General features: G+C 34.9%; 1 protein-coding gene across 1 annotated transcript in view; it reads right to left on the bottom strand.

The window, feature by feature from the left end:
* SRFBP1 (serum response factor binding protein 1) overlaps positions 1-27,598 on the bottom strand; it is a 66,911-nt gene that overhangs the window by 9,813 nt on the left and 29,500 nt on the right. The window contains exon 4 of the mRNA XM_006927549.5: positions 8,118-8,189. Coding sequence (XP_006927611.1) covers positions 8,118-8,189 — 72 coding nt within the window. The remainder of the gene's footprint in view (positions 1-8,117; positions 8,190-27,598) is intronic.

Below are 27,598 nucleotides of genomic sequence, written 5' to 3'. Positions count from 1 at the left end.
AAATCAAAGAGGTTGCAAATAATTGTAAAGGTATCTGTAATTATAGATTGGAAAAATTAGTATTGTTAAAATATCCGCAGTTCCAAAACTACCTATAAATTCAATGCAATCCCTATAAAAATGCCAATGGCATTTTTCATAGAAATAAAAAAAAATCCTACAATTTGTATGAAACCACAAAAGACCCTGAATAGCCAGAGCAATCTTGAGAAAGAAGAACAAAGCTGGAGGCATTATGCTTCCTAATCTCAGACTATAGTACCAACTTTTAGTAATAAAATAGTGTGGTATTAAAATAAAAACAGACCCATAGGCTAATGGAATAGAAAGGAGAACCCAGAAATAAACATTTGCATGTACAGTAAACTGCTATTTGATGAGGGAGTCAAGAATACATGACAGGAGAAAAGACAGTCTTTTAAATAAATGGTATTAGAAAAACTGGATATTCATATGCCAAAGAATGAAACGAGACCCCTATCTTACCACTCACAAAAATTAACTTAAACTGGACTAAGAAGACTGAAATGTGAGAAGTGAAACTGTAAAACTCCTAGAAGAACACATAGGGAAAAAAATTCCATGACAGTGGTTGTGGCAATAACTTTTTTTGGATGTGATACCAACGGCACAAGCACCAAAAGCAAAAATAAACTAGTGGGGTAAGATCAAACTACAAACTTGCTGCAAAACATAAGAAACAGTCAACCAAGTGAAAAGGCAATCTACAGAATGGGAGAAAATATTTGCAAACCATATCTCAGATGAGGAGTTAAAATCCAAAATATGGAAGGAACTTATACAACTCAACAGCAAATAAATAAAACCAAATAAAAATAAAATCTGATTAAAAAATGGGCAGAGGACTTGAACAGATACTTTTCCAAGTAAGAAATGGCCAACAGGTACATGAAAGGAAGCTCAACATTACTAATCTCTGGGGAAATGCAAATCACCCAAAAGCCTGATGAGAGATCATCTCATACCTGTCAGAATGGCTAGTATCAAAAAAACAAGAGCTAACAAGTGTTGGTGAGCATGAGGAGAAAAGGGAACCCTGGCACACTGCTGGTGAGAATGAAACTAGTACAGACACTAGGGAAAACAGAGGAGGCTCCTAAACAAATTAAAAATAGAAGCAAATGAAGTTCAGTTATCTCAGAGAGATGCTGTGTTCACTGAAGTATTATTCATGATAGACAATACATGGGAACAACCAGGAGTCCACTGATAAATGGAGTGAATAAAGAAAATGTGGTGTCTATATACATATATATGTAAGTATACACATATATATACACATATATGTAAGTATACACATATATATACACATATATATACACAACGGAATATTATTTAGCCATGAGAAAGAAGAAAGTTCTTCCATTTGCAACAATGTGGATGAACCTGGTAGGCATTACAATGAGTGAAATAAATCAGACAGAGAAAGACAAATACTGCATAGTAGGACTTGGAATTTAAAAATACCCAAACTCACAGAGACAAGACCAGATTGTTGGTTGCCAGAGACTGGTGTTAGTGGTGCAGGAAAAGTGGTGGAGGGGGAGACTTCGGTCAAAGGGTACAAACCTCCAGTAAAAAGATGAATAACATCTAGAGATCTAATACTCACCAGGTGATTATACATAACTATACTCTATTATATACTTGCAAGTTTCTGAAAGAGTAAATCTTAAATGTTTTCACCACACAAAAAAATTTTAATTATATAAGGTGACAGATGTGTTAATTAATTAGCCTTATTATGGTGATCTTTCACAATATATATGTGTATCAAACCATCAAGTTGTAGAACTTAAACATACACAATGTTTGCTACATGTCAATTATATCTCAATAAAACTAGAAACAAAAAATAAAAAAAAATTACCAAAATATTTAAAGTTACTATATCAGCATCTGTAGGCAAAAAGAAAAGAAATAGTTTCTCAAATTCTCATTCATTTAGCTGGAAATCTATTTACCAATAACACTGTCTTGTAGTTAATGTGACAAACCTACTTTGTGCACTATGATATCTGCAAATATACATTTCAACATGTCCTTATTACTTCTAATTTTTATAAATTGGCAATTTTGATAAGGTCAGCTACTTAACACCACCGCCAAATATCTTAGAGAACAAAGTACTCCTGTTATACTGAAATCTGAAAAAATGTCAAAGCTATTTAAGAATACTTAAACATCAAGAGATAATACAGTGTAGAAATTTCATGAAAATCTTGGTGAGTATGTGAAGGTGCACAAAACATTTCATTTTTCTGGCAAAATGAAATTGAACACTGAGAGGATCAGCCCCGTCATTTTTAGATCTGACACAAAAAGGACTTTGGAGGGGGTTGAAAATGCATTACCAGAATGTTTGATCTGGAAGAGTTTATTAGAGAAATGAAAAAACACAACAAACAAACACAAACAAAACAAAACAAAACAAAACAAAACAAAAGCAGAGCCAGAGATAGTCAGTGCCCTGTCTAAAGCCATGAAACTAATGGCAAATCAACAGTAGCCAGAATGCAGAAACTCCTAGAAATTTAAGCTTCTTCCCTTTGCCGACCAGCAATCTTTGTAAAAAGAATGCATTGTACAGAACTTCTTAAGGTACATCTACTCCTTCAAACTTCCTTACATTTAGTGGCCAGTTGTTTTTAATTAATTTAGATCTGTTCTTGATGGTCTGTTACTAATTTGAAAATCTGAGTAGCTTATGATTTGGGGAGTAGAATTCTAACTGGGAAAAAGGGCAAACCGAAAAACTGTTAATGGCATATAAATACTTACATGCTTTATCAATACTAAGGATTTCAGTTAGACCAATAAAAAATGTGACACATGTATTTCTTAAAATATTTGATTTAAAAAAAGTCTTAGTTAAAAATATCACATTTTATAAGCGAAAACAACCATTTAAATAAACTTTACTTCTCCTAAGGAAACAATGCCAAATTTAACATTTTAAACTTCTTTTGAAGTTTATTCTTAATACAGCAATTTGAATTCATTCAATGCATTTTTTGAATTCAAATTTTAACAAGAGGTAAAGGGAATACAGACCAATGATTTTACCCAATAATTAGACTAAACAGTCCTGACTTGATTTCAAGATTACCCAGCAAGTTGGGAAGAAGCTAAACTCACAGTCCAGTTTCTGAACTCAGTCTAGTATTCTCTATCAGTTTTCTTCTAAAGTATGTGAGATGACTTTTCTCTCATTCTGTGACTCCCCTGCAAGCCCCCTCCAAGCTTTCTGGAAAGGAATCAAACGTAATTATGAACAAAGAGGCTTGTGAACTGAGTGGGTGCAGATTCGTGGCGCTGGCAGTGCCCTGGGTCTCCGCTGCAAGCCGCCAGGTCTCCATTCTGCTGAGGACACTGGGCGAGGTATAAGAGCTCACAAGCTGGGCAGAAGCTGCCATGAGACCCTTCAAATCCTTTACTTTTTTTGCTTTTGTTACTTTTTGTTACTTTTTTACTTTTGTTACTGGTCACCTTTCTGCCTCACTTACGTTTTCCCTCTTTATATTTACTGTTACTTACATTTATATAAACATGCCTCAATATGTGAAAGCACGGACTTACACATTAAGGACACAAACATCCTCTTCCGAGGCTCACAATCTTGCCCTAATTTCAAAGGTTAAGACAATAATGTACAAAATAAGTGAATGTGATAAACCTCCTTGGAGAGATGAAAAATGTTATGGTGGTTTATAGAAGAAATTCAGTCATATACCTTAAATTTAAATGAACTTATTTATTGTGAAGCTTAAAATGCTAAGTATTCTCTATGAACAGATTTTACACCTGCATGAAAAAAGCCTTCACAATATTAGAGGATGTGTGAAGGCACCACAGCTTTCCTTATTTAACACTGACACAACATTTGCCATGGAAAATTCTCAGGAAACTGTGGTTTTCACACACCTCCAGTTTCTTCCATTTCAAATAAATTACATAAAAAAAGGGAAAACACCTCATCTTTTTATGGAAAAATTTTATTTTGGCATCTGGGTATTTATTATGAACACAAGCATTTGGTGTTCAATTCTGAAAGGAATTTTGAGAATGTACATGTGAATATAAACAACAGTCTAAAAATGAAAAAGCTCTCTTACATGCACTGTTCATTCCTGTGAAATGCTGCCTAGAACAAAGGGACTCTTAATGCAGTGGCAGAAGTAGAATGCTGGTATGTTTCTGACATTAATTAGACTTAATTTCAATTCTAGGTTTTACCTAAAGATATATGAATGTTTGTATTTATTAAAAATATCTAGGGAGGTAATATGAACCAGTCCTTTCAGCTGATTCAGAAGAACTGTGGCAACCTAAGGCTCTGAGTCCACACTTAAGGCAACGGGAGACCTTTCTAGATTTGTTCAGGTTGTATAAAACCTAGGACACCACGTTTCCAAAATGTAGTCTGACCGACAGGGGACCCATTCCAGCATTTTCTTCTAAACTTCTGTTTTTTGGGCAGGACCAGGGTTTAGACCTTGGACCTGCCATCTTCTAATGACCGACTATAGGTGTATTTTTGACCTTTCTGGGCCCCTGTGTCTCATTTGTTAAATGGAATTATTATCATCTTCCCAGAGAAAGCTAATGTATAAAAAGCATCTAATGAGTCAGGCAACTAGTAGATGTTAACAGATATTAATTTGCTTCCCCTTATCCTGTAGTTGTTTACTATAACTATCTTTTACTCCCCAGAAGATGACATATTCCTCTAGAAAATACTCTGTGTCTCCTATTCCCTTCCTATATTCCACACTGCCCGGCTGATGGCTTTGCAAGCAACAGATGTTTTTAATTGAGAAGCTCCTGAAATTCTGGCACCAGCTGTCTGGAAATGTCAGAATTATCATCCTTCAACTCTCTAGCTTTAAAATTTCATCATATACATATTAACTGCCTACTTAACCTTTCCACCCCTTTTCTGCATTTCACTATTACGACTACACACACACACACAAACCCATGTGTATGCACATATACACACCTGAATGCTTTCCACATGAGATCACTGTTGCAAGATTAACTGAGATAAGACTGTATATGGAAGAACTGTGCAAGTTGTAAGATATTACACACATTAGTTTGCTCTGCTCTGCTCATCAGACAGCCTCAAATGTGCAGAGCTCTATGTAACAGACTTCATTTCTGTGAGGTTATCTTCCACTGAGCAGTTTTTCTATGACACACTGAAGAACAATCAGTCCTCCCTCCACAACACTGCTATCTGCCTCATTTTAAAGAAAATTAGCAAATTTTCATACACAAGAACCAAATCGAGTGGAAGAACATCACAAATGAAATAAAATACTAACAGAACAGGTGAAATCAAATAGCTTGGGAGGAATCTGAAATGGTTTCTTAAGCACGGCAGTCTCCCTTGGCTTTAAATCCCTGCAGGATTCCATCAAGAACTTTGATGAAATAAAACAATTTTTCCTCCCTTCCTCTCTACCTTCCCTTCCTCCCTTCCTTTGTTTGGAGGAAGGTACTAACAGGGCAAAAATATAACCAGGTTTCACTTGACACTTCACAGTGAGATCCTAAACTTTTTATCTGAACTGCTATTAAAAATCTCATGACTACAAATATGGTCCTATGCAAATTACTTTACTTATACAAAGTAACAATGATAAGCTAACATAGACATTTGTTTCCCCATTTTTTGGACAAAAGACATTTCACACAATGGAAAGGCTGAACAAAGGGTTGTACGTAGAAGATACTCTAAAAAACGGATGTGCTTTAAAAAAAATGTTTATTTTTTGAGAAAACGCGCACATGCACGAGCAGGTGTAGGCAGAGAGAGAGAGAGAGAGAGAGAGAGAGAGAGAGAGAGAGAGAGAGAATCTCAAGCAGGCACCGTGCTGTCAGTGCAGAGCCTGATATGGGGCTTGATCCAGCAAACCATGAGATCATGACCTAGCAGAAATAAAAAATCGGACGCTTAACTTACCGAGCCACCCAGGCACTCCTAAAAAATGTACATGACACATGTACTAATATTAACCTTCCAAAGTGAAAACAATCAGGCTAGGAAGATTTAAAAAAAAAAAAAATACAAACATTGGATTTTTTTATCATGGGTATTTTCAAATACTGCCAAGTTTTACTGTTAAGAGTTTAAATGGAAACTTATTATTATTAGGATACTACATTGCTTTTTAGTCTCACCGTAAGTGAAACATTAATGAAATACTTCTAGAATTTAAATTTAGCATCCAGAAAGTTCGAAAAATTTATTTCAGTAAAATCTTAAAAGATTATTTTTTTAAACTCTCAAAACAAAAATATATTCTATGATATTTTTACAGTTACCACTATTCTATTTAACATGTATGTCACCATTATGCCTGAGATACAGACCAAACTACAGTTTAAAACCATAATAGGATCATATTTTTTCCTTCTCTTCATGAATAAAATGCTATGAAAAATTACTGTAAAATTATGCTGCTACAAAATAGAGAGGCTGTTGTAAAACCACATTCAAGACTTAAGTGGTTTTTTTTTTTTTTTGGTTAATGTTGGACAATGACAACAACAACAAACTCTCCCTCCCTTCAAACAAACAAAACTCTTTTATGTTCTTACCATCTTAAAATGCTTTAAAATTCAGGGATGCCTGGGTGGCTCAGTCCAGCTCTTGATTTTGGCTTAGGTCATGATCTCATGGTCATGGGATCAAGCCCTGTGTAGTGCTCTGTGCTGAGCATGGAGCCTGCTTGGGATTCCCTCTCCCTCTCTCTCTGTCTCTCTCTCTCTGTCCCTACCCCATCTGTGTGTGCACTCTCTCCCTCTCAAAATAAATAAACAGTTTTTTAAAAAATGCTTTAAAATTTGACATGTCTCATACCAATTGTAGAAAAATCAGTGGGCAAACTGACATTCATAGTTGGAGATTCCAACACGTGTCTCTTGGTACTCAATAAAACAAATAGGCAGAAAATCAGTAAAGAAAGAAATCACCCGAACAACACCAACAACTAATGTGACCTACCTGACATTTTTAGGACACTGATCCCAAGAGAAAACATATCGTTTTCAAATGCACAGGAAATATTCACCAAAATAAGCCACGTTCTGAACCATAACACAAATAAAAATCAGAGAAAATGTGCTCATGGATCATAAAGGGAACAGTAATGAAAAGATACCTAGAAGATCCCCTAATTGCTCAGAAACTAAACAATACACTTAGAATTAAACCACAAGTCAAAGATGAAGTTTCAAAGGAAAATTAAGTTCTTTGAAAAATTGAGTTCTTTGAACTCAAAGACGAGAATACAACATACCAAATTTAAGGGTGCAGGTAAAAGAGTGCTTAGAGGTAACTTTATAGCACTATGTGCTTCTGTTACAGAAGAGGAAAGGTCTAAAATCAGGGCCTGAAGTTTCCACATTAAGAAACTAGAAAAAGAGCAAAATGAACACAAATGCACGAAACAAGAAGCAACATGGGTTAGAACAAATGCCAATGAAAGTGAAAATAGAAAAACACAAAAACATCAATTAATCCAAAATCTGTTTTCAGGTTGGAACTCTTATATGTAGACACTACAGAGTGAGTGGAAATGAAAAAGGGGAAACAGGAAGGGAAAGAGAAAGGGGGGGGGGGATAGTATGGTGCAGAACTGGTTTGCAGTCCTAACTGTGCCACGTAACAGTGGTCTCCTTGACTCAGCTCACTCCATGCTTTCTGATCTTCCGTTTCCTCATTTGTAAAAACAGGGGTAAAAATAATCTTTCAAAGAGCAGTAAATATGTTGATTAAATAAATTAGTAACAAAAATTACTTGGAAAAAAATAAAAATACTCTTTGTACTCATTAGTAAGAATAAGAGACTAATTGTTGTCTCACATAAATGGCACATTTTAAGTTCAACATACCTTTAAGGACTTTGAAGGTGTGATGTTACAAGCAAAGCAGTATTCATAAATTACCATACAATATTTTTTTAGTGGCAATACTGGAGCTCAAGTGGGGAAAAATCATCATACATTAATAGTAACTAGCTGGTTGGTAAGTTTTCAAGGAAAAGGGTGACAAGAAAAAGAAAGTCAACCAATTATAGATATACCTTTTTGCAGATTTTTTCGAAGTTGATATCATCACCGAGAGCAGATTTAGTTACTATATCAGGTTTCAATTCCTATAAAAAAAATAAATTTTAGTTATGAGTCTAATTTTAAAGCATCATTCATTACTAATTATTATGAGGTACATTCCTTCCCATGTTTTGCTTTTAAGAAATTTGATATTAAATAAGTTCTTAGTTTTTAAACGAGAATAACTCCTATCATAGTAATAAATTATCATACTCTGAAAAACCACAGAAAAAGGAATTTAAGAGCTAATCCTCCTAAGATAATTACACTCAGATTCCAAGGAAGCCAGAAAATTCAATGTGCCAAGAAATCTCTACCATGATAAAAACTCTTTAACTGAAATAAGATAAAAATAATTCAAAATGTTAATTTAAGATTTCAAGATTCAAAGAAATTACTTATTTCAATGACATTTCAGGACATTGGCAATTATATCATTTTATATCAAAATGTAAATCTTTATAGAGAAATACTTAATTTTAATTATTTATTAAAAAATCTAACCTACACAATACTTTTAGATTATGCAAAGAGCTAATTTTAGAAAATTGAAAAACAGAAAAGCAGAGAAAAAATAAGTAAAATTACTAGCACTGTTTATTTACATGGTTACAATTCTATTACACACTCTTGCACATGCTTCTTTAAGAGAATTTAAGTTTGACATACATTTCACTAAGTAACAAAGGGTGACTTTAGACCATACAAAAATGAAGTTTCTCTTAACAGCTATCAAGTTATTCTATTGTGCAGGAAAAAAATACAGGGAACATTTGCATATTTTTTTTTTCATAATATTGTTGAGAAGACAGCTAAATAAAAAATTAGCTAGTTAGTTTTAAAACAACATTGACTGACAGTGAGGTAGACGTGTGTGATATGGTAAAAATTGTGTAGGTACTATTACACGAAAATGATTTAAATTATATTTTAAATAAAAATAGAACCATAGCATTTTGTGAGCTAGCTTTATCATCTAATGACAGGGCCAATGTTTATCCTTTTTTTTCCCCCATTCTCTTACATCACTGTCCTTATTTGTTTAACCAAACTTTTCTGATTTTTATCTTTTAATAAATAGGAGCAGAATGATATCCTTGTATGTACTGACTTGTGTATCTCCTGAAAAATGTCCACATATTCTATATTAAAGAGCTGTGTAAAACTATGTTTTTGGGAAGAGGAGAATGGAAAAAAAATTAAATATTGATAATTATGATCCAATGTCATAAAGATCAGAAAGCACGGTTTCTGAGAATATTCATTCTTATTGTATATACACTAATATGACTGTACACTAATATAAATATTTAAAAAATCTATATAAACAGCATAAAAAGAAAAGACTCTTTTAAGTGTGTGTGTGTGTGTGTGTGTGTGTATGTATATATAATACATCTTTAGGAACTGATGAATTAATATGAAAGATTAGCTTCCCCGAGGTAGTTTAAAGTCAGTAAAATTATTTACAGTACAGCTAAAAAAAAAAAAAAAAAAAATCCAAATCTTAAGACTTGCCCTGCTTTTGTCAATGGCTGGCTATAAGTACTTTTTTCTACTCTGTAAGTGAAAAAGTCATTCTAAAGAGTGAATCAGTTAAATTTTATTGCAAATATGAACATAATGCTTCCAGAAGGGAATGATGTTGCCTAAATCTCAAACCATCCACATACTCCCTCCTAAAGAATAAATTCAACAAGGACGACAAGAACCATGCCTTCTTCATTATTAGGAGATACAGGATAACGGAAACTTTAAAACATCAAGTTGAGAAACTTAAAACCAAATTCAACAGAGCACTCACTGCATCACAATCTTGTGCACACAAAAAGCCAGGGAATACAAGATTAAGAAGACTCTGGGAGAAAAAAAAACGTGAGTGAAGGACATACATGAATTACAGACAAAAAGCACCACTAGAAAACAAAAACTACTACAGAGAGTCAAAATGGATACAAGACTGAGACTTGGTAATTCATAGCAATGGCTACAAGGGAGTGCTTGAAATAAGTGGTTCTGAAGGCAGGGGCCTCAAGAAGCAGGCATAGAACCAGATAAATAGGGGCTTTGTTCCTCCTTTCAGATATAATGATGAAGGTAAAGGAAGAAAGAGAGAAATATAGGGCCCTTTGGAGACAAAACAAAAGACAGGTAAACTAATTCCTCCTTATCAACATTCATTAAAAAAAATGATATATGGTGGATCCAGATGGCTAGGATTTCAAAAAAAATTAAATTCATATAAAATTAAGGAAAGAAGAAAACAGAAAATGTAAATAAAAACATTTTATTTCATAGATTCTCTCCTAAAATTATGAAACAAACAAAAACTGTAAATACCCTCCAAACTGTATTAGGGAGTCTCAAACAAGCATTTGGATTTATACAAAAAATATGCAAAATTAGAAATTAAGACAGTAAGAACAGAAACAGGTAGAACAAAGAAATACATGAACAGCTGACAAAGTTTAGGAAATAAAATGAAAGAAAAGAAAAATAAAACATCTCAGAGATGGAGAACAGATTCAAAGAAAAATTCAATAAAGCATCTTGAAGAAAATCAACTGGGGCAGTTAGGTGGTGCAGCTGGTTGAGCGTCATCCAACCCTTGATTTCAGCTCAGGTCATAATCTCACAGTTTCAATGAGCTCGGGCCTGATGCTGGCTGTGAGCTGATAGCATAGTGCCCGCTTCCCCCCTCCCTCTGCGCTTTCCCTGCTTGAATGCTCTCTCTCTCTGTCAAAATAAAAAAATAAACTTAAAAACAAAAACAAAAACCAAAACCTGGGAGGCTCAGTTGGTTGAGTGCCCGACTTCAACTCAAGTCGTGATCTCACAGTTTGTAAGTTCAAGGCCTTCATCGGGCTTTCTGCTGTCTGTGCACAGCTCCCTTCGGAGCCTCTGCCCCCTCTCTCTGTGCCCCGCTCCTTCTCATGCTCTGTCTCAAAAATAAATAAACATTAAAAAAAGAAAAATAATTTTTGAAGAAAGTCAAGAAAACTACCAAGAAAATGAAAATGAGATAAAGAAAATAGCAAAGGAGGATCCCACATATCTATAATTGTTATCTCTGAAGATGAAAAACAAAACAATGAAAGAAACCAATACTTAAAATTGTGATTCTAAAAAAAAACAAACAATAGAAAACAAACAATAGAAAACTTAAAAACAGAAAACATTTTGTTTGGGAAAACAAACAATAGAAAACTTTGTTTTCTAGAAATATTGTTTGGGAAAACCAACAATAGAAAACTTAAAAAACAGAAAAGCTAAAATGAGTTACAATGATCAATAATGCAACCTATCTTTGTAAAGCCATTAGAAATTAAAAACAAAGAAAAAATCTTCAGAGACTGGAGGCAAAAATAACAATTTAGTTTAAGAGTAAGAAAATAAAGGTTGTTATCAAGAATAATATTCAAAGCGAGTTCAGAGAAGCATTTTCAAGGTAAGCAGGTTCAAGCCAAGGATTTTATACCTAGTCAAGCTGCTCTACAAGTATCAAGTCTACAGGAAAAAGTTTTGAACCTGCAAAAATTCAGAGAATGTTGCACACATCTGCCTCTCCTCTCCAGAGGAATCTTCAAGAGGAAAAGCTTTGGCCAACAAGAGATAACTTTGGTAAAAGGACTGATGATGAGTATCTATTTGCCGAGCTATAATGAAAACAAATATGGGGGCACAGGATAAAGAATTGAAGGTAAACTTGACATAATCTAAGTAAAACGAAAATGCAGCTGAAAAAATAGGAGAGAAAGGGAGAGTAGAATAAGATCACTCATTGACTACTGTTTAGGTAATATGCAGGAGTCAAAGGACAGGGTTTAAAATGGACTGGAAAGTAAAATATTACATAAGAAAATGGGAAAGTAAGGGCATTATATAAAATATGTAAATACAAAGATAAATAAACCATGTAACAAAAATATGTATCTTTCTAAATACCACAAACTTCTTTTTTTTTAACTTTTTTTTTTAACGTTTATTTATTTTTGAGACAGAGAGAGACAGAGCATGAATGGGGGAGGGTCAGAGAGAGGGAGACACAGAATCCGAAACAGGCTCCAGGCTCTGAGCTGTCAGCACAGAGCCCGACGTGGGGCTCGAACTCACAGACCGCGAGATCATGACCTGAGCTGAAGTCGGCCGCTCAACCGACTGAGCCACCCAGGCGCCCGTACCACAAACTTCTTAAACATTGCAAAAAGAGACATCTAGACAAATACAACATAGAATACCCAATAATTAGAAAGTACAATATTATATGACAGAGTTGAGAACACAAGGAGTATATTTTAATGTGAATTAGTTTAATGTACCTACTAGAAGGAAAAGATGTCCAGACTAGATCAAAAAGCAAAACCTAAGTCTATGCCATTTATATGAGACACACAAAAATGTTATTCAAAAACGCTAAAAATAAAGGAATTTGCAAAGATACATGAGGCAAATAGAAACAATTAGAAAACAAGAGTTGAGATCATGTATCAGATAAAAAATAATTTAGATAAAGACAAAAAATGTTGGGGCGCCTGGGTGGCTCAGTCGGTTAAGTGCCTAACTTTGGCTCAGGTCATGATCTCACGGTCCATGATTTCGAGCCCCACGTCGGGCTCTGTGCTGACAGCTCAGAGCCTGGAGCCTGTTTCCGATTCTGTGTCTCCCTCTCTCTCTGACCCTCATCTGTTCATGCTCTGTCTCTCTCTGTCTCAAAAATAAATAAACGTTAAAAAAAAATTAAAAAAAAAAGAAAAAATGAAACAAGACAAACAGAAAACTACAGGATATGGAGAAATAGAAATACATTACTAACAGAAGACTTTCACACAACTCTCCATTCAACAGATCTCAAAATAAGAGGAAAAAGGCATTAGAAAGTCTTAACCTAATAAGGTATATCTATCTGTCTTATGGATTTGTTACGAACATTAAGCTCTTATAATACAAATCATACCTTCTCAAGCATACATGGAACATTAAACGACTGATCAAATATTAAGTCAAAGTAAAGTATTATCAAGCAAAATATGAACAATACTCCCTGATCACAATGAAAAAGTAGGAATAAAGAAAATCAACCTATAAACAAAAAAGCTCTCCTACCATGATTTTTTAAAAAACAACAAAATCCTCAAACAACTCTTGAGAAAGGGAAAATATAAACAGAAATTTCAGGGTTTCTGAAAATTAACAAGGAAACACTATATTTTGGAATTTATGGGAAGTAGTTTTTATTCTTTTTTTTTTTTTTTAATAAAATGAGGATTCCTGAATCTTTTAAAAATGTATTTAGTTTTGAGAGAGGGCATGAGTGAAAGAGTAATAAGCAAGGGGCAAAGAGAGAGAGGGAGAGAGATAGAGAATCCCATGCAGGTTCCAGTCTGTCAGCGCAGAACCTGAAGTGCGGCTCGAGTTCACTCGAAGCGAGTCTTGAAATGATGAACCGTGAGACTGTGACCTGAGCCGAAGTCAGATGCTTAACCAACTGAGCCACACAGGCACTCCTAAAGTGGTTTTTATTGTTAAAACGACTATATAAATAAAAATAAGGTATGAAAATAAATGAACAAATGCTAAACTAAAAGGAACCCAAATTATCTTTGTTCAATTCTTTATCAAATGGAAAAGAAGACCCAATTAAATCATGTGATTTGTCCAAGGTCCGGTAGTTTGTGGTAAGACCAATTAATTAGTGCTTCTACTAGATCACTACTTATTTTATTGCTTCTATGATGTAATCCAAAAGATCTTCACCATATTTAAAAGCATTCATGTGAAAACTAACACAAAAGCAAACCGTATTTCATGGTTTCCAATGTCATATGACCATTTGAATATCATCAGAACCTTCTACTGTGTAAGAACCTTCTAGTTTTAAATGAAGCAGTAATGATTTCTATAAGCTGTGTTTAATGTACTTTTCAACACACAAAAAAAGTGTGTTTTTTAATAAATGTGAGGTGCTGAGCAATCCCAGTAGGTAATTTTGGCAACTTCTGTGGTCTTTCAGAACTACTACAGGGAAAATGTTACGAAGGTTCAAAATAAACACAATACACTTAAAAGAGAAGTACAGACTGAAGTTGATCTGAATTTAACAATGTTGAATATATTTAAAGAAATGTTGCCACTAAAAAAGACTGGGCATTTTTTGAGCTAATTATAAACAACAGCCATTATCAAGATCTGTGAAGGGTCTGAGAATTTACCCTCCTTGAAAGTTAACAGGTTAGCCTGGCATAGTCTGATGGATGACACCAGTAGACACAAAACTCCTGGGCCAGAAACAAAGGACAGTTTATTACTCAAACAGCAAGAACCAGAGTACCTGCTTTTTATCTTATCCATTGTTTTGCAAAATATCAAAGGCCCCAGACACATAGTGGACAATAAACTTAACAAATGCTGCAATCAAAACTAAGGGAGATTTTTAGGAATATAACACCTTTGAAAATTGGCTATAAAGTACGGAGCATATTCTCAGAATGAAGAAGGACAACTGTTTACATTTGTTATCTTTGATAGTACAACCCGCAAACACAAATTAGGGTTATAATAAACCCCTAGTTTTACAACATAAGCACCTATTATTTACACATTCTGTACTAGGTTGAATGGCTTCCCAAACATGCCTTGAAGATGGAGGAAGGGGCCATGAGGGCAGGAAGGCAAGTGGCTTGTAAAAGCTGAAGATGGCAGCAAAATGATTCTTTAGGGTCTCCAGAAGGCATACAGCCCTGCTGACATCCTTGTTTTAAGACTTCTGACTTTTAGAACTCTAGGATAAAATATCCTTCTTGTTTTAAGCCATCAAATCTGTGATAATTTGTACAGCAGCACTAGGAAACTAACAGACTTTCTATCTCCTACCAATCTTCATATTACAAAGTAATTCATTACACTGTATTATTTGGACAAGCACAATGTACCATAAATAATGCCCAGAATTAAGTATCTTAATACCAAGTTATGAAATTACCAAAGTAAATTAAGATGCAATATGGATGGCTTAACCTTTCCTTATGACAATACTCACTCTTGGAGCCAAGTTGGTTATTGCCTTAGTTTTAAATGTAACCACATGACAACATAGGGAATGCTACCTCCCAAGTTATAGTCCATATAAAACTTTTAAATCATGTTTAAATACCAAACCTATATGGGTAGGGATGCTGTACCCAAACTAAAATTTCGGTTTAGTGCTATCGTAAGTAGGCACGGAGAAACTAATAAATCCAATGTCTTTCTAGACCATGCAAAAACACCATTAAATATTATATTCTGAAGTTATCCCCCCTTCCCATATGTTTATTCACAAGAAATCAGGCACTGCCTTTTAAATAAGACTCTTGATGTATTATCACAAATGGATAGACAGCACCTCAAATGTTAGTATTCCCTTCAGCATGGTAAGAGGAAATTTAACCCATAACCTTTTTGCATCCTTCTCAGAGTGTGTTGTGGAGTTTACTTGGGAAGTTCATGTTAAACTTTCAAAACTCACAAACTGTCTCTCATTGCTCTAAATTCTAGATTTATGTACATTCTGACTCAGAATATCTAATATACATTTATTTATTTATTTATTTATTTATTTATTTATTTATTTATTTATTAAAACTGTTCATTTACTTTGAGACAGAGAGAAGGAAAGACAGTGCAAGCAGGGGAGGGGCAGAGAGAGGGAGACAAAGAATTCTAAGCAGGCACCATGCTGGGAGTGCAGAGCCCAATACAGGGCTTGAACCAAGGAATCCTGAGATCATGACCTGAGCAGAAATCAACAGTCTGATGCCCAAATGACCGAGCCATTCAAGAGTCCCCTCTAATACATTTTTAAAGTGAGAAGTCTTAAACAACATTTTCATTTTTCTTGGATTGTATGAAAAACTAAATAGGTTATAATTTGGCCATATGATTTTAGTCATATTTTAAGAATGAATTACATTTCAGATGGATTATGAAAGCCAGTTGCTATAGCAAATTCCACTAAGGTCCACTAGATCAGTGATTTTAATTGCGAAGATAGGGAATTTATTTATTTATTTATTTATTTATTTATTTATTTATTTAAAACTTGAAGTAATTGACAATTTTCAAAGAATGCTTTGGATGATGGGTAATTTTTAGGATTTTCAGCTGTGGTGTGTCTTACCTGACAATACATCTACTCTCTTTGTTATAAATGAATGGCTCCGCACAAGAGTTTGAAAAACAAGTGAAATTGCAAGGTTTGGGGATAAAACTCCAAAAAGCCTTAATTTAGTTAAAAAAGTAGAGAGCTCTGAAAGTACAAATGATATTTAGAGGCTTGAACAATAAAGAGATGCGACAATTCCAGCTTTTTGGCTAACTATTCAGAAGTGAAAGTACATTCTAACCAGCTTATTGGGAACAGTTCTGCTTCAAGAACATAAGAAGGAAGCAAACTTTAACATGGCCAGGTAGTAAGCTATCTAGTCCAAACGAAATGGTTTTAGGCATTATACAAATCAGTCACCGAATAAGTTATGCTTATATTAACCTTTGCCTTCCATTTTCCTGATATAAAAAAGGAATGAAAAACACAGAGCGTAAGGTTCTTCCAGGTTAAGAAAGGTGTCTTACACATCTTTGCCCCTAGATTCCAGTATAAGACATTTGTTGAAAGGACTGGACCAGAGTAAAGAAATTTAAAATGCCTATTTGTTAGTGAGAAAAAAGAAAATCTAAAGGAGGTCAGTAAAATCTCTTATCAATAGAAATGGCCAATTCAGGATTTGTGAATAAAGTTTCAGTTGCACGTGTGGGCGTTTTCTTTATGAAGCAAAGGTAAGAACAAATAACTGGGAGAATGGGAGAAGGTAAAATATGACTTAGGGACTCATTGAAACCTACATATCATATTATGAATGGGTGGGAAACTACCTTAGCTAATAAGCCAGCTAAAAGATTTATATTCTTTCTGAGAAAAGATTTCATACCAACTGTAAAACTAAGATCCATTTTTAAACCCAGCAACAGATATTTTACATAGCAGCTAAGTAATGTATTCCAAGGATATTTTACATGTACTTGGTGTTGAAAGGTTATCTGGTCCCTGCACGCACCACACATGAACATGGTGAAAAAAATATTCATTAGAAATTAAAAGAAAACACACCAGTTCAGGGCTTATATGATAATTTTGCACTACAACGTTTCTAGTGTATGGGGTTAATTCTACATAAAATGACTAACCAGAAAGGAACACTTAGCTTTCTTTCATACAAAATAAATTCCAAAGTCTTTTTGCAGAGAAATTTATTTCTCTTAAATTTTAAAAAGGTCCGGGCACCTGGGTAGCTCAGTTGGTTAAGCGTCCAACTTCAGCTCAGGTCATGATCTCACGGCTTGTGAGTTTGAGCTCCGTATCGGGCTCTGTGCTGACAGCTCAGAGCCTGAAGCCTGCTTCAGATTCTGTGTCTCCCTCTTTCTCTCTCCCCTTCCTCGCTCATGCTCTGTCTCTCTCTTCTCAAAAATAAATAAAAACATTAAAAACGATGAGAAAAAAATTTAAAAAGGTCTTTATTTTAGATTGAATATAATCATCTCAAATATTCTACAATTTCAAAAGAACAAAATCCATTACTCCATATGGAAATTTGATTTTGTATCAAAGTCATATGCTACAGACTTAGGGAAAAAAATACCTAGATATATTTCAATTTAGGAAAACGTTTTGAACATTTCTGAGTCAAATAAGTATGGCTTAACACATTAAGTGACAAAAAAAAAAGTAAAAACGTTACAAAAGACAAAAGGGAAGACAAAAAACCACAAATGAAACCATTCTCAACTAGAAAACCACGGATCAGGGATAAATAATGGGAAAATGAAGATACCAGAGTTATATTGCAGGTGCTAAATACGGAATACTGCACTAAACAACTTTAAAATGAGTGCAAGAAAGACTCACACTAAATTAGACAAGCAAAACTTGAGCAATTTTACTCAACAGTACAGAAATCCTATAAAGGGTTTTCATTTTAAAAAAAAGGTCTTTAAATTTATCACCAACACAAGAGAAACAAAAATGATCAGTAATTTACTAATCAAATACTAACTAAACTTAGCTTCTGAAACTGGGCTTAAGTAGTTTCTTTTCCTTAGGTTTCCTTAAAATTACTGAAGTTTGAAAATCTTGGAGTTTATCCACTTGGGAGTTCACTCGTCAGGGGAGCAGGGCTCTGTGTTGACTTGTGCAAGACACACCTTCTTTTACTGTTAGACATTCAATCCAGCTTTATTTTCTAGCATCAGTATAATTTCTTTTATTTACGATTTCAAATAGAATTATCCAAACCATTTTAAACATTAAATAAAGCATTAAATTCTATACAATTTATATGAGAGTAGTTAGCAATCCATTCATTAAAACACTGGAAATATAAGAGACTTAAGCTAATGAATAATTCTACCCCCATGCAGGAAAGGGCTAACTCAGCAGACCTGGGATGCTCAAACTTCATGTAACTGAGAAAGGTTTATCCTCAGGACTGGCCACTGACTAGCTCTTTGGGATGAGTTCAGAATGCTTGGATATGTACACATAGAACCAATGTGATCAGATAGTTTATGCTAACAATGTGATTGATGGTGGCTATGTCTTTGCTCTGGGAGGCTTAAGTCTTAGCAGTTGAGGAGGACAGTCATGCAGATTAATTCATGCCTACGTGACTGGCTCCCAACAATGTGGGCACCATGACTCAAGTGAGGTTTCCTGGTTGGCAACTCTTTGCAAGTGTTGTCACACAACATTGCTGGGAGTGTGACCATGTGACTACACTGGGAGAGGATGCAGGCTGCAAGCTTATGCCTGGTGTCTTCTGGACTTTCCCCTCATGTGCCTTTTCCTTTTGTTGATCTTAATTGATATCCTTGAACAGTAATAATCTGTAACTGAGCATAACAGCTTCTCTTGAGTATTATGAATGCTAGTGAATCAATGAGCCTAAGAAGAAATGATAATCCAAGAAAGTTTAAGAGATCCATTCAAAGAATTACAATAGGGCTAAGCCTGGAATCCCCACAGTTTGCTTTTTGCCATATCCTGTCAGTGGTGATATATTAGAAATTGTTTTCATTCTTTCCTAATTACATTCAACTAAATAGTTTCCTACATTAAAAGTAGTCATCCACTAACAATAAGATTCACCAGAATATTCCAGTTCCTTTATTCCGTACTATGCTGCATGCTACTGCTTTGCTTATATTCAAAATAGCAAATGTAACTGGAATTAGGTAATCCCAATTTTGATTATTTGGCTATCTCCTTGTCTTTGTTCTCTCCAGAGTACTGAGTATACTGACTCAAAACTAGATAACCAGTGTAGTGTTGTCTCTCATTCAAGGGAGAAAGTATGTTTGCATCCAAACTGTTCTGTATCAGGCTGTGGGGAGGGAGACTGAGTCAAGACAAAAATAACTTAGACGCAGTAACCATGCTGACATTTTTAATTCCAAGAGGCTCTCATTAAAGTTGGGCTTTTAACTTAATAAACTACAAAATATGTTTGTATTCTCCAAAATGTGATTAAAATTGGAGTATGTTTAGCTTATGAGGGGCTAATACTGGACACAAGGAATTAAAGGGTGACAAGAGAAGTCTGAATTCTTAAAGATTTTTTTTGTCTATTTGGAAATGAGGAAAGAAATGCATTTCTCTGAAATAGAGAATCTGAAATAACCCGTGAGAGCTACTGACATCCAAATCTTCATGCTTTTCCAGATGGAAATCTCATTATGGTTACCCTTCAGTGACAACAAAAAACTCTGTTCCTAAATATTGTTCTACTGTTTCCTAAATACATTTCTACCAGATGGAACTTCAATAAGGTATACTCTGTCATCATACTGCCAAAGGATTTTTTCCAAATAAAATATCTCCATCTTCCTCCTTCACCTATTCCTGTGTTCCCGACTGCAATTAATGGCATCTCCAGCCTCTGCTACTCAGATGAGACAGCTTAGAGTAATCTGACACTGCGGGCCTCTTCGTCATGCTTCTGTTATGTTCCTACCCTCCCTGCCTTTTGCTTTCTCTCCCGTAATTCTGTTGAATTACGGTTCTGACTACCCATAGGTTCAGGATTTCATTATGGATTATGTGTATTGTAACAGCCTAACTGGGTTTCCAGCCTCCAGGCCCAACAACTTCCAAGGCCCATTGTGTCAAATGCTGAATACAGAACAAAGACAAAGACCTTTAGTCTTATATTCAAACTCTTTCATTATCTGGTTTCCATGTATCTTTCCTATATGTGTTATTATATACTATATAGTATATATAATTATACTATAGTATATATAATTATATATATAGTATAAATATATAGTATACACTATATATACTACATAGTGTATATAGTATATATAATTATTATATAACAATATATAATATATACAGTAATAGTATATACAATTATATACTATGAAGGGTCTCATAGGCCATCCAGCTTTACATAACATCTACAAAAATTTTACCTCCTCCAGTGTCAGCATCTTTAGTAACTGTCTGCTTTTTCAGTTTTTATTTGTGGAATGCCTTTCTGCCATCGGTCACCTACCTTTTACACTCCCTTGGTCTCCAGTTAAAATCTATCCATGTTTCAACTCTTGGTTTCTAAATGCCACTGAAATGAAGCAGGGCTTCTTAGAGAAATGGCTGATTACAGATTGGAAATATGAAATGTATAATCCCTACAACATTTTGTTATGCCAGAAAAGGAAGAACTAATCAGATTCTCTCAAAAAGAGAATCTTTCTCTCAAAAGTCACGTAGCCAGCTTAGAGGGGATACTACTGGTCAAACTTGGGTGTCAAATAAAACAATGACAGCAAGAGATCATAAACCCAGTGACCGCATAATTTGTTGTTCAAAACAGAACACATGTGGGAGTGACATGATGCCGTATTAAAAATTAAACTGAGACAGGTGGTGATTATCAGAAGAATCCTGGGGAAATCTAGCCTTTAGGGAACCATATAACTGTAACTCTAGTTATCTCCAAAAGCTCTTTATTTTATCTTAATCCCATTGCAAGTAGGCTTCTGCCCCCAATTATTCCCCTATGCATATTTTTGTGAAAGTCACCAATGGCTTCCATGTTGCTCAATCTCATGAACAGATCTCAGTACTCCTCTTACTCAGCGTATCAGTACCATCTGGCTCTTTCCCTACTTGACAATCATCAGCTTTTAACACGTTAATTCCTCCTTCTCCTTAATTTCATTTGACTTAGAGGACCCACAGTCTAGGCTGTTCTATCTTAGCCTCCTTTGCTAGTTCCCCTTCTCCTCTCTGGCTTAAGAGTGGACCAAGATTCTGTGCTTGGTAATTTTCTATTCACTAGTATTTAGTATTTAGTGATTTCATCCAGTCTCCTGACTTGAAATATCACATAAATGTCAACAACTCCCCAAAGTCACTATCTCTAATCCAAATCTCTTCTGCACCCCAGACTCATTTATCAAACTGCTACTTCACATCATCTCTCCTAATCCTTCCTACTTTACTGTTTTTTCCATTGCACATTATCTACTAGCATGATATATAATTAACTTAATATGTTGTCTTCCCTTGGCCAACAGACACATGAAAAGATGCTCGACATCACTCACCATCAGAGAAATACAAATCAAAACTACAATATCACCTCACACCTGTCAGTATAGCTAAAATTAACAACACGGGAAACAACATGTATTGGCAAGGATGTGGAGACAGGGGAACCCTCTTACAATGCTTGTGAGAATGCAAACTGGTGCAGTCACTGTGGCAAACAGTATGGAGGTTCCTCAAAAAGTTAAAAATACCTATTGTCCTTTGATCCAGTAATTGCACTACTAGGTATTTATCCAAAGAATACAAAAACACTGACTCAAAGGGATACATGCACCCTGATGTTTACAGCAGCATCAATAATAGCCAAATTATGGAAAGAGTCCAAATGTTCATCGACTGAGGAATGGATAAAGTTGTAGTATATATACACAATGGAATATTAGTCGGCCATAAAAAAGAATGAAATCTTGCCATTTGCAACAACATGAATGGAGAACAGAGTATTATTCTATGTGAAATAAGTCAGAGAAAGACAAATACCATATGATTTCACTCATATGTGGAATTTAAGAAACAAAGCAAGTGACCATAGGGGGAAAAAAAAAAGAGACAAGGACTAAGACACATACCCTTAACTATAGACAACTGATGGTTATGACAGGAGAAGTGGGTGGGGGGATGGATGAAACAGGCGATGAGGATTAAGGAGGGCACTTGTGGTGAGGTGCACCGGGTATTGTATGTAAGGGTTGAATCACTAAATTCTAAACATGAAACTAGTATTACACTGTGTATTAACTGGAATTTAAATAAAAACTTGGAAGAAAAAAAATACGTTGCCTTCCCCAATTCTCCCAAAAAAGAAGTTATGAAAGATTAGGAAACTCTAAATTTCCCCCCCTCAGATATATCACAGGAGCCTAGAAAATCACATGGCATGTGGTAAACGCTAAAAAAAATACTTAAGCTATACATGCTTGCTAGGTATTATGAATTGTTAAAGAAAGATCTTTGTTATCTCACTATTGGGTATATAGCACAATCCAGTCCTGCCAGCAAACAATGTCCCTATTCAGGAACTATGGCAGAGAGTACACTTAATAACTATGTCTTTCATTCAAGTTTACTACTTCTTATTTTTCTAAATAACAAAAAAAAAATGGGGTGCCTGGGTGGCTCAGTCGGTTAAGCATCCGACTTTGGCTCAGGTCACAATCTCACAGTTTGTGAGTTCCAGTCCGCGTCGGACTCTGTGCTGACAGCTCAGAGCCTGGGGCCTGCCTCAGACTCTGTCTCTCTCTCTCTTTCTGCCCCTCCCCCACTCGTACTCTGTCTCTCTCTCTCAAAAATAAATAAAACATTTAAAAAAAATTTAAAAAAACCCCACCAGTTAATTTTTACTCTTGCCCACATTGAGATGTGACTATAAATATCGAACTTAACACAGAACTTCTTGTAAGAAAACTAGAAAAATAATCTAAAAACTGTATTTCTTGGTTCTCTAAGTACTTCACAACCTTTTCAAACTAAGAATAAAGCAATATAAATTTAAATCTACATTTTATTACTTGTGAAGTCACAGTCAGTCAGTCACCTTTTAAAGGCTCAGCTTCATGCTACAGAAAGCCTTCCTTGAATCCGCAAAGCTATATTAAATGGCCCTCCTCTGATACATCTATGAGTGTTTTGTACACTGTACTGAAATTCTGTTCATATGTCCATCTCTCTCTTTATACACTTCTCAAGGGCAAACATATTAATTCCTATATTTGTATACAGTAGCAGAGCATCTGGCATAAAAAAGCAGAGACCTAATGTATTACTGTTGACCTGAAATAAAGAGCCTTGGTCTTAAGAATAGCCCAGATAGGACATTATAAAAGTATGAGAAATTTTCTGGCAAATTACAGGACTAAATAATATTAGGTAATTTTTTTTTTAAATCCTGCAGTACTAACTAAATTAATAAGAATGATTTCAGCTTCTGATCTAAAGTCACGACGCAACGTGGACAATGATGATGGACTGTGTAGTATAGTGGATTTCTAAGAGATCTCTGTTCAAGAACACTGTCACTGAATAGTTTTAGCATAACTTTACAAAAGGCTATTAAAGGCAACAGCTATCTTAAATATTTTCTCTAAGGGCGCGTGGGTGGCTCAGGCTCAGGCGGTTGAGCATCCGACTCTTGATTTTGGCTCAAGTCATGATCCCGGGATTGTGAGACTGAGCCCCACATTGGTCTCCGTGTTGTACATCTCTCTCCCACCTGTCCCTCTGTCCCTCTCCCCAACTCATGCTGTCTTTCTCTCTCTACAAAAAACAAGTTTTTAAAATTTAAACATTTCGTTGTCATTTATATAGAGTAAAAAACTATAGATTCAAAATCTTACAAAGCATAAGAGACTCTTAAAAACTGAGAACAAACTGAGGGTTGATGGGGGTGGGAGGGAGGGGAGGGTAGGTGATGGGTATTGAAGACAGCATCTTTTGGGATGAGCACTGGGTGTTGATGGAAACCAATTTGACAATAAATTTCAAATATTAAAAAAAATTTTTTTAAAATCTTAAAAAAATATTAAAAGAGTACTATGATAGGGAGACTGATGTTGCATATTTTATTTAATCCCCACAGCAGTCATATAGGAAATATTTCCAGTTTTAAGATGAAACACACAGATGAGAGTACAAAAACGTATCAATCCAACTTGTTAAACATTTCAGGAAATGACATAAATGGCTTTAATTGTTGTTTTTTTTAATTATATTTTTCCACATCTTAAAAGTTATGAACACATTGCCAAATTTATTTTGAAATTCAAATTCTTAAACCTGAAATGAAAAATTAACTAACAACAAAGTCTAAAGCATTAACGTTAGATAAAGGATAAAAAACAGGAAACTAGAAAATTCACAAACAACTTTGATAAAGACTTATCTTCACTCTGATTAGAAAAATTTAATGGTTTGGGGTGCCTGGGTGACTCAGTATGTTAGTCCTCCAACTCTTGATTTCAGCTCAGGTAATGATCTCACAGTGAGTTTGAGCCCCATGCTGGGCTCTGTGCTGGCTATGTAGAGCCTGCCTGGAATATTCTCTCTGTCTCTCTGTCTCTCTCTGCCCTCCCCACTCATGTGGTCTCTCAAAATAAATAAATTAAAAAAAAAAAAAAAGAAAAAGAAAATTTAATGTTCTTTGCTATAGCCTCTTTAAAAACCTATTTATAACAGATATGCATATGAATATTTAAACACATTACTGAGTTTTCTATTGTGCAGAATATCAGGCACTGTGTGAAAAGACAACCAAATACAATATTATTGTTAGTACATACCTATTAATAATTACTTTATTTATTTATTTTCCTACCAATAATTATTTTACATGTAAACAGACTAAATGCTCCAATCAAAAGACAGAGGATGAATAAATGGTTAAAGAAAAAAATAACACCTACCTATGGCTGCCTAGGAGAGACTCACTTCTGAGTGAAGGGATGGAAAAAGATAATCTACACAAACAGAAATGAAAAGAAAGCTGGGGGAACAAAACTTGTATGAGATAAAACAGACTTTAAAACAAAGATTGGGGACTTCAACGTTTTCCATGTGTAGTATAAGACAATAATAAACAATGAGAGTTTTATTTTTTCCTTTCCCATTTGGAGGCCCTTCTTTCCTTTTTCTCGTCTGTCATGGCTAGGACTTCCAGTATTGTTTAATAAAAGTGGTGAATGTGGGCACCCTTGTTGTGTTCCTGATTTTACAGGGAAAGGTTTCAAACTTTCATCACTGGGTGTGTTGGCTGTGGATTTGTCACACATGGCCTTCATTATGTTCAAGCACGTTTCCTCTTTACCCTCTTCACTGAGAGTTTTTATCATAAGGGGATGCTGAATTTGTCAAATGCTTTTTCTGCATCTCTTGAGATAATCATATTCTTCATTTTACTTATGTAGTGTATCATGCTGAATGGTTTACAGATACTGAACCACCCTTTCGTCCTCTGAATAAATCCCACTTGACCATGATGTATGATCCTTTCACTGTACTGTTGAATTTAGTTTCCTAGTATTTTGAATTGAGGATTTTTGCATCTCTGTTCATCAGGGACACTGTCCTGTTAAGTTTGTGTGTTTTTTTTTTTGTAGTGTCTTTGTCTGGTCTAGGTATCAGGGTAATGCTGGACTTGTAGAATGACTTTGGAAAAGTTCCTTTCTCTTCAATTGTTTAGAATAGTTTGAGGAAAAAAGGAATTAACTCTTCTTTAAATGTTTAGAATTGTGAAGCCATCTGTTCCAGGACTTTTGTTTGTAGGGGTTTTTTTGATAACTGATTCATTTCATTACTACCAACTGGTCTGTTCAGATATTAAGTATCTTCCTGATTCAGTGTTGGAAGATTGTAGGTTTCTAGGAATCTATCCATTTCCTATAGGTTATCTAATTTGTTGGCACAGAATTATTCAAAACAGTCTTATGATCTTTGTATTTCTGTGCTATGTGCTGTAACTTCTTCTCTTTGATTTTCAATTTTATTTATTGGGGGCTGTCCCTTTTTTTTGAGGACTCTTTGTAACGACTTACCCATTTTGTTTATCTTTTGAAAGAAAACACTTCTTGGGGTGCCTGGGTGGTTCAGTTGGTTAAGCATTAGACTTTGGCTCATATCATGATCTTGTGGTTCAGGAGAGTGAAGCCGGTGTCAGGGTCTGTGCTGACAGCTCTGACCCTGGAGCCTGCTTCAGATTCTGTATTCCTCCCTCTCTCTGCTCCTCCCCCATGTGCACTCTGCCTCTCACTCAAAAATAAGCAAACATTAAAAAAACAAAACAAAACAAACACCTCTTAGTTTCTTTAACCTTTTCTACTGTGTTTTTTTTTTTTTTTTAAGTCTCTATTTTGTTTACTTCCACTCTGATCCTTATTATTTCCTTCCTTCGACTAACTCTAGGCTTTGTTCTTTCTCTAGGTACTTTAAGTGTAAGGTTAGCTTGTTTTGAGATTTTCCTGTTTCTTGAGGTAGGCCTGTATTGCTATAAACTTCCCTCTCAGAACTGCTTTTCTTGCATCCTATAGATTTTGGAGCATTGTGTTTCTATTTTCATTTGTCTGAAGGTGTATTTTGATTTCCTCTTTGGCTTCTTGGCTGACCCACTTGTTGTTTAGTAGCATGTTGTTTAGTCTCTATACATTTGCGTTTTCTCCAGTTTTCTTCTTGTATTTGATTTCTACTTTCATACCACTGTGGTTGAAAAAGATGCTTGATAAGATTTTTCTTGAATTAATTGAGACTTGCTTTGTGGCCTAACATACGATCTGTACTGGAGAATGTTCAATGTGCACTTGTGAAGAATGTGAACTCTGTTTTTGGATGGAATGTTCTGATTTATCTATTAAGTCCATCTGGTCTAATGTGTCATTCTAGGCCAATGTTTCCTTATTAATTTTCCATCTGGATGATTTATTCATTGATGTAAGTGGGTTATTAAAGTCCCCTACTATTATCTTATTATTGTCAAAGTTGAATTCCCCCTTTGTGTCTGTTAATATTTGCTTTATATATTTAGGTGCTCCTATGTTGGGTGCATAAATATTTACAAGTGTTCTATCTTCTTGTTGGGTTGATCCCTTCATCATTTGGTAATACCCTTTTTTCTCTTCTTACAGTCTTTGTTTTAAAATCTATTTTGTCTGATATAAATAATGCTACTGAATGAAATCAGTAAACTTGTAGAATACAATAATCAATATGGGCATACCTTGGAGATATTGTGGGTCTGGTTCTAGACAACTGAATTAATATCACAATAAAGGGAATCAAATGATCTATTAAGTGTCTAATAGTATTATGTCTAAAATACAATGT

Source organism: Felis catus, chromosome A1, assembly GCF_018350175.1.
Source record: "Felis catus isolate Fca126 chromosome A1, F.catus_Fca126_mat1.0, whole genome shotgun sequence".
Taxonomy (NCBI): domain Eukaryota; kingdom Metazoa; phylum Chordata; class Mammalia; order Carnivora; family Felidae; genus Felis; species Felis catus.
Note: the sequence above shows the minus strand (reverse complement) of the source record. Positions and strands in the feature narration are given on the sequence as shown.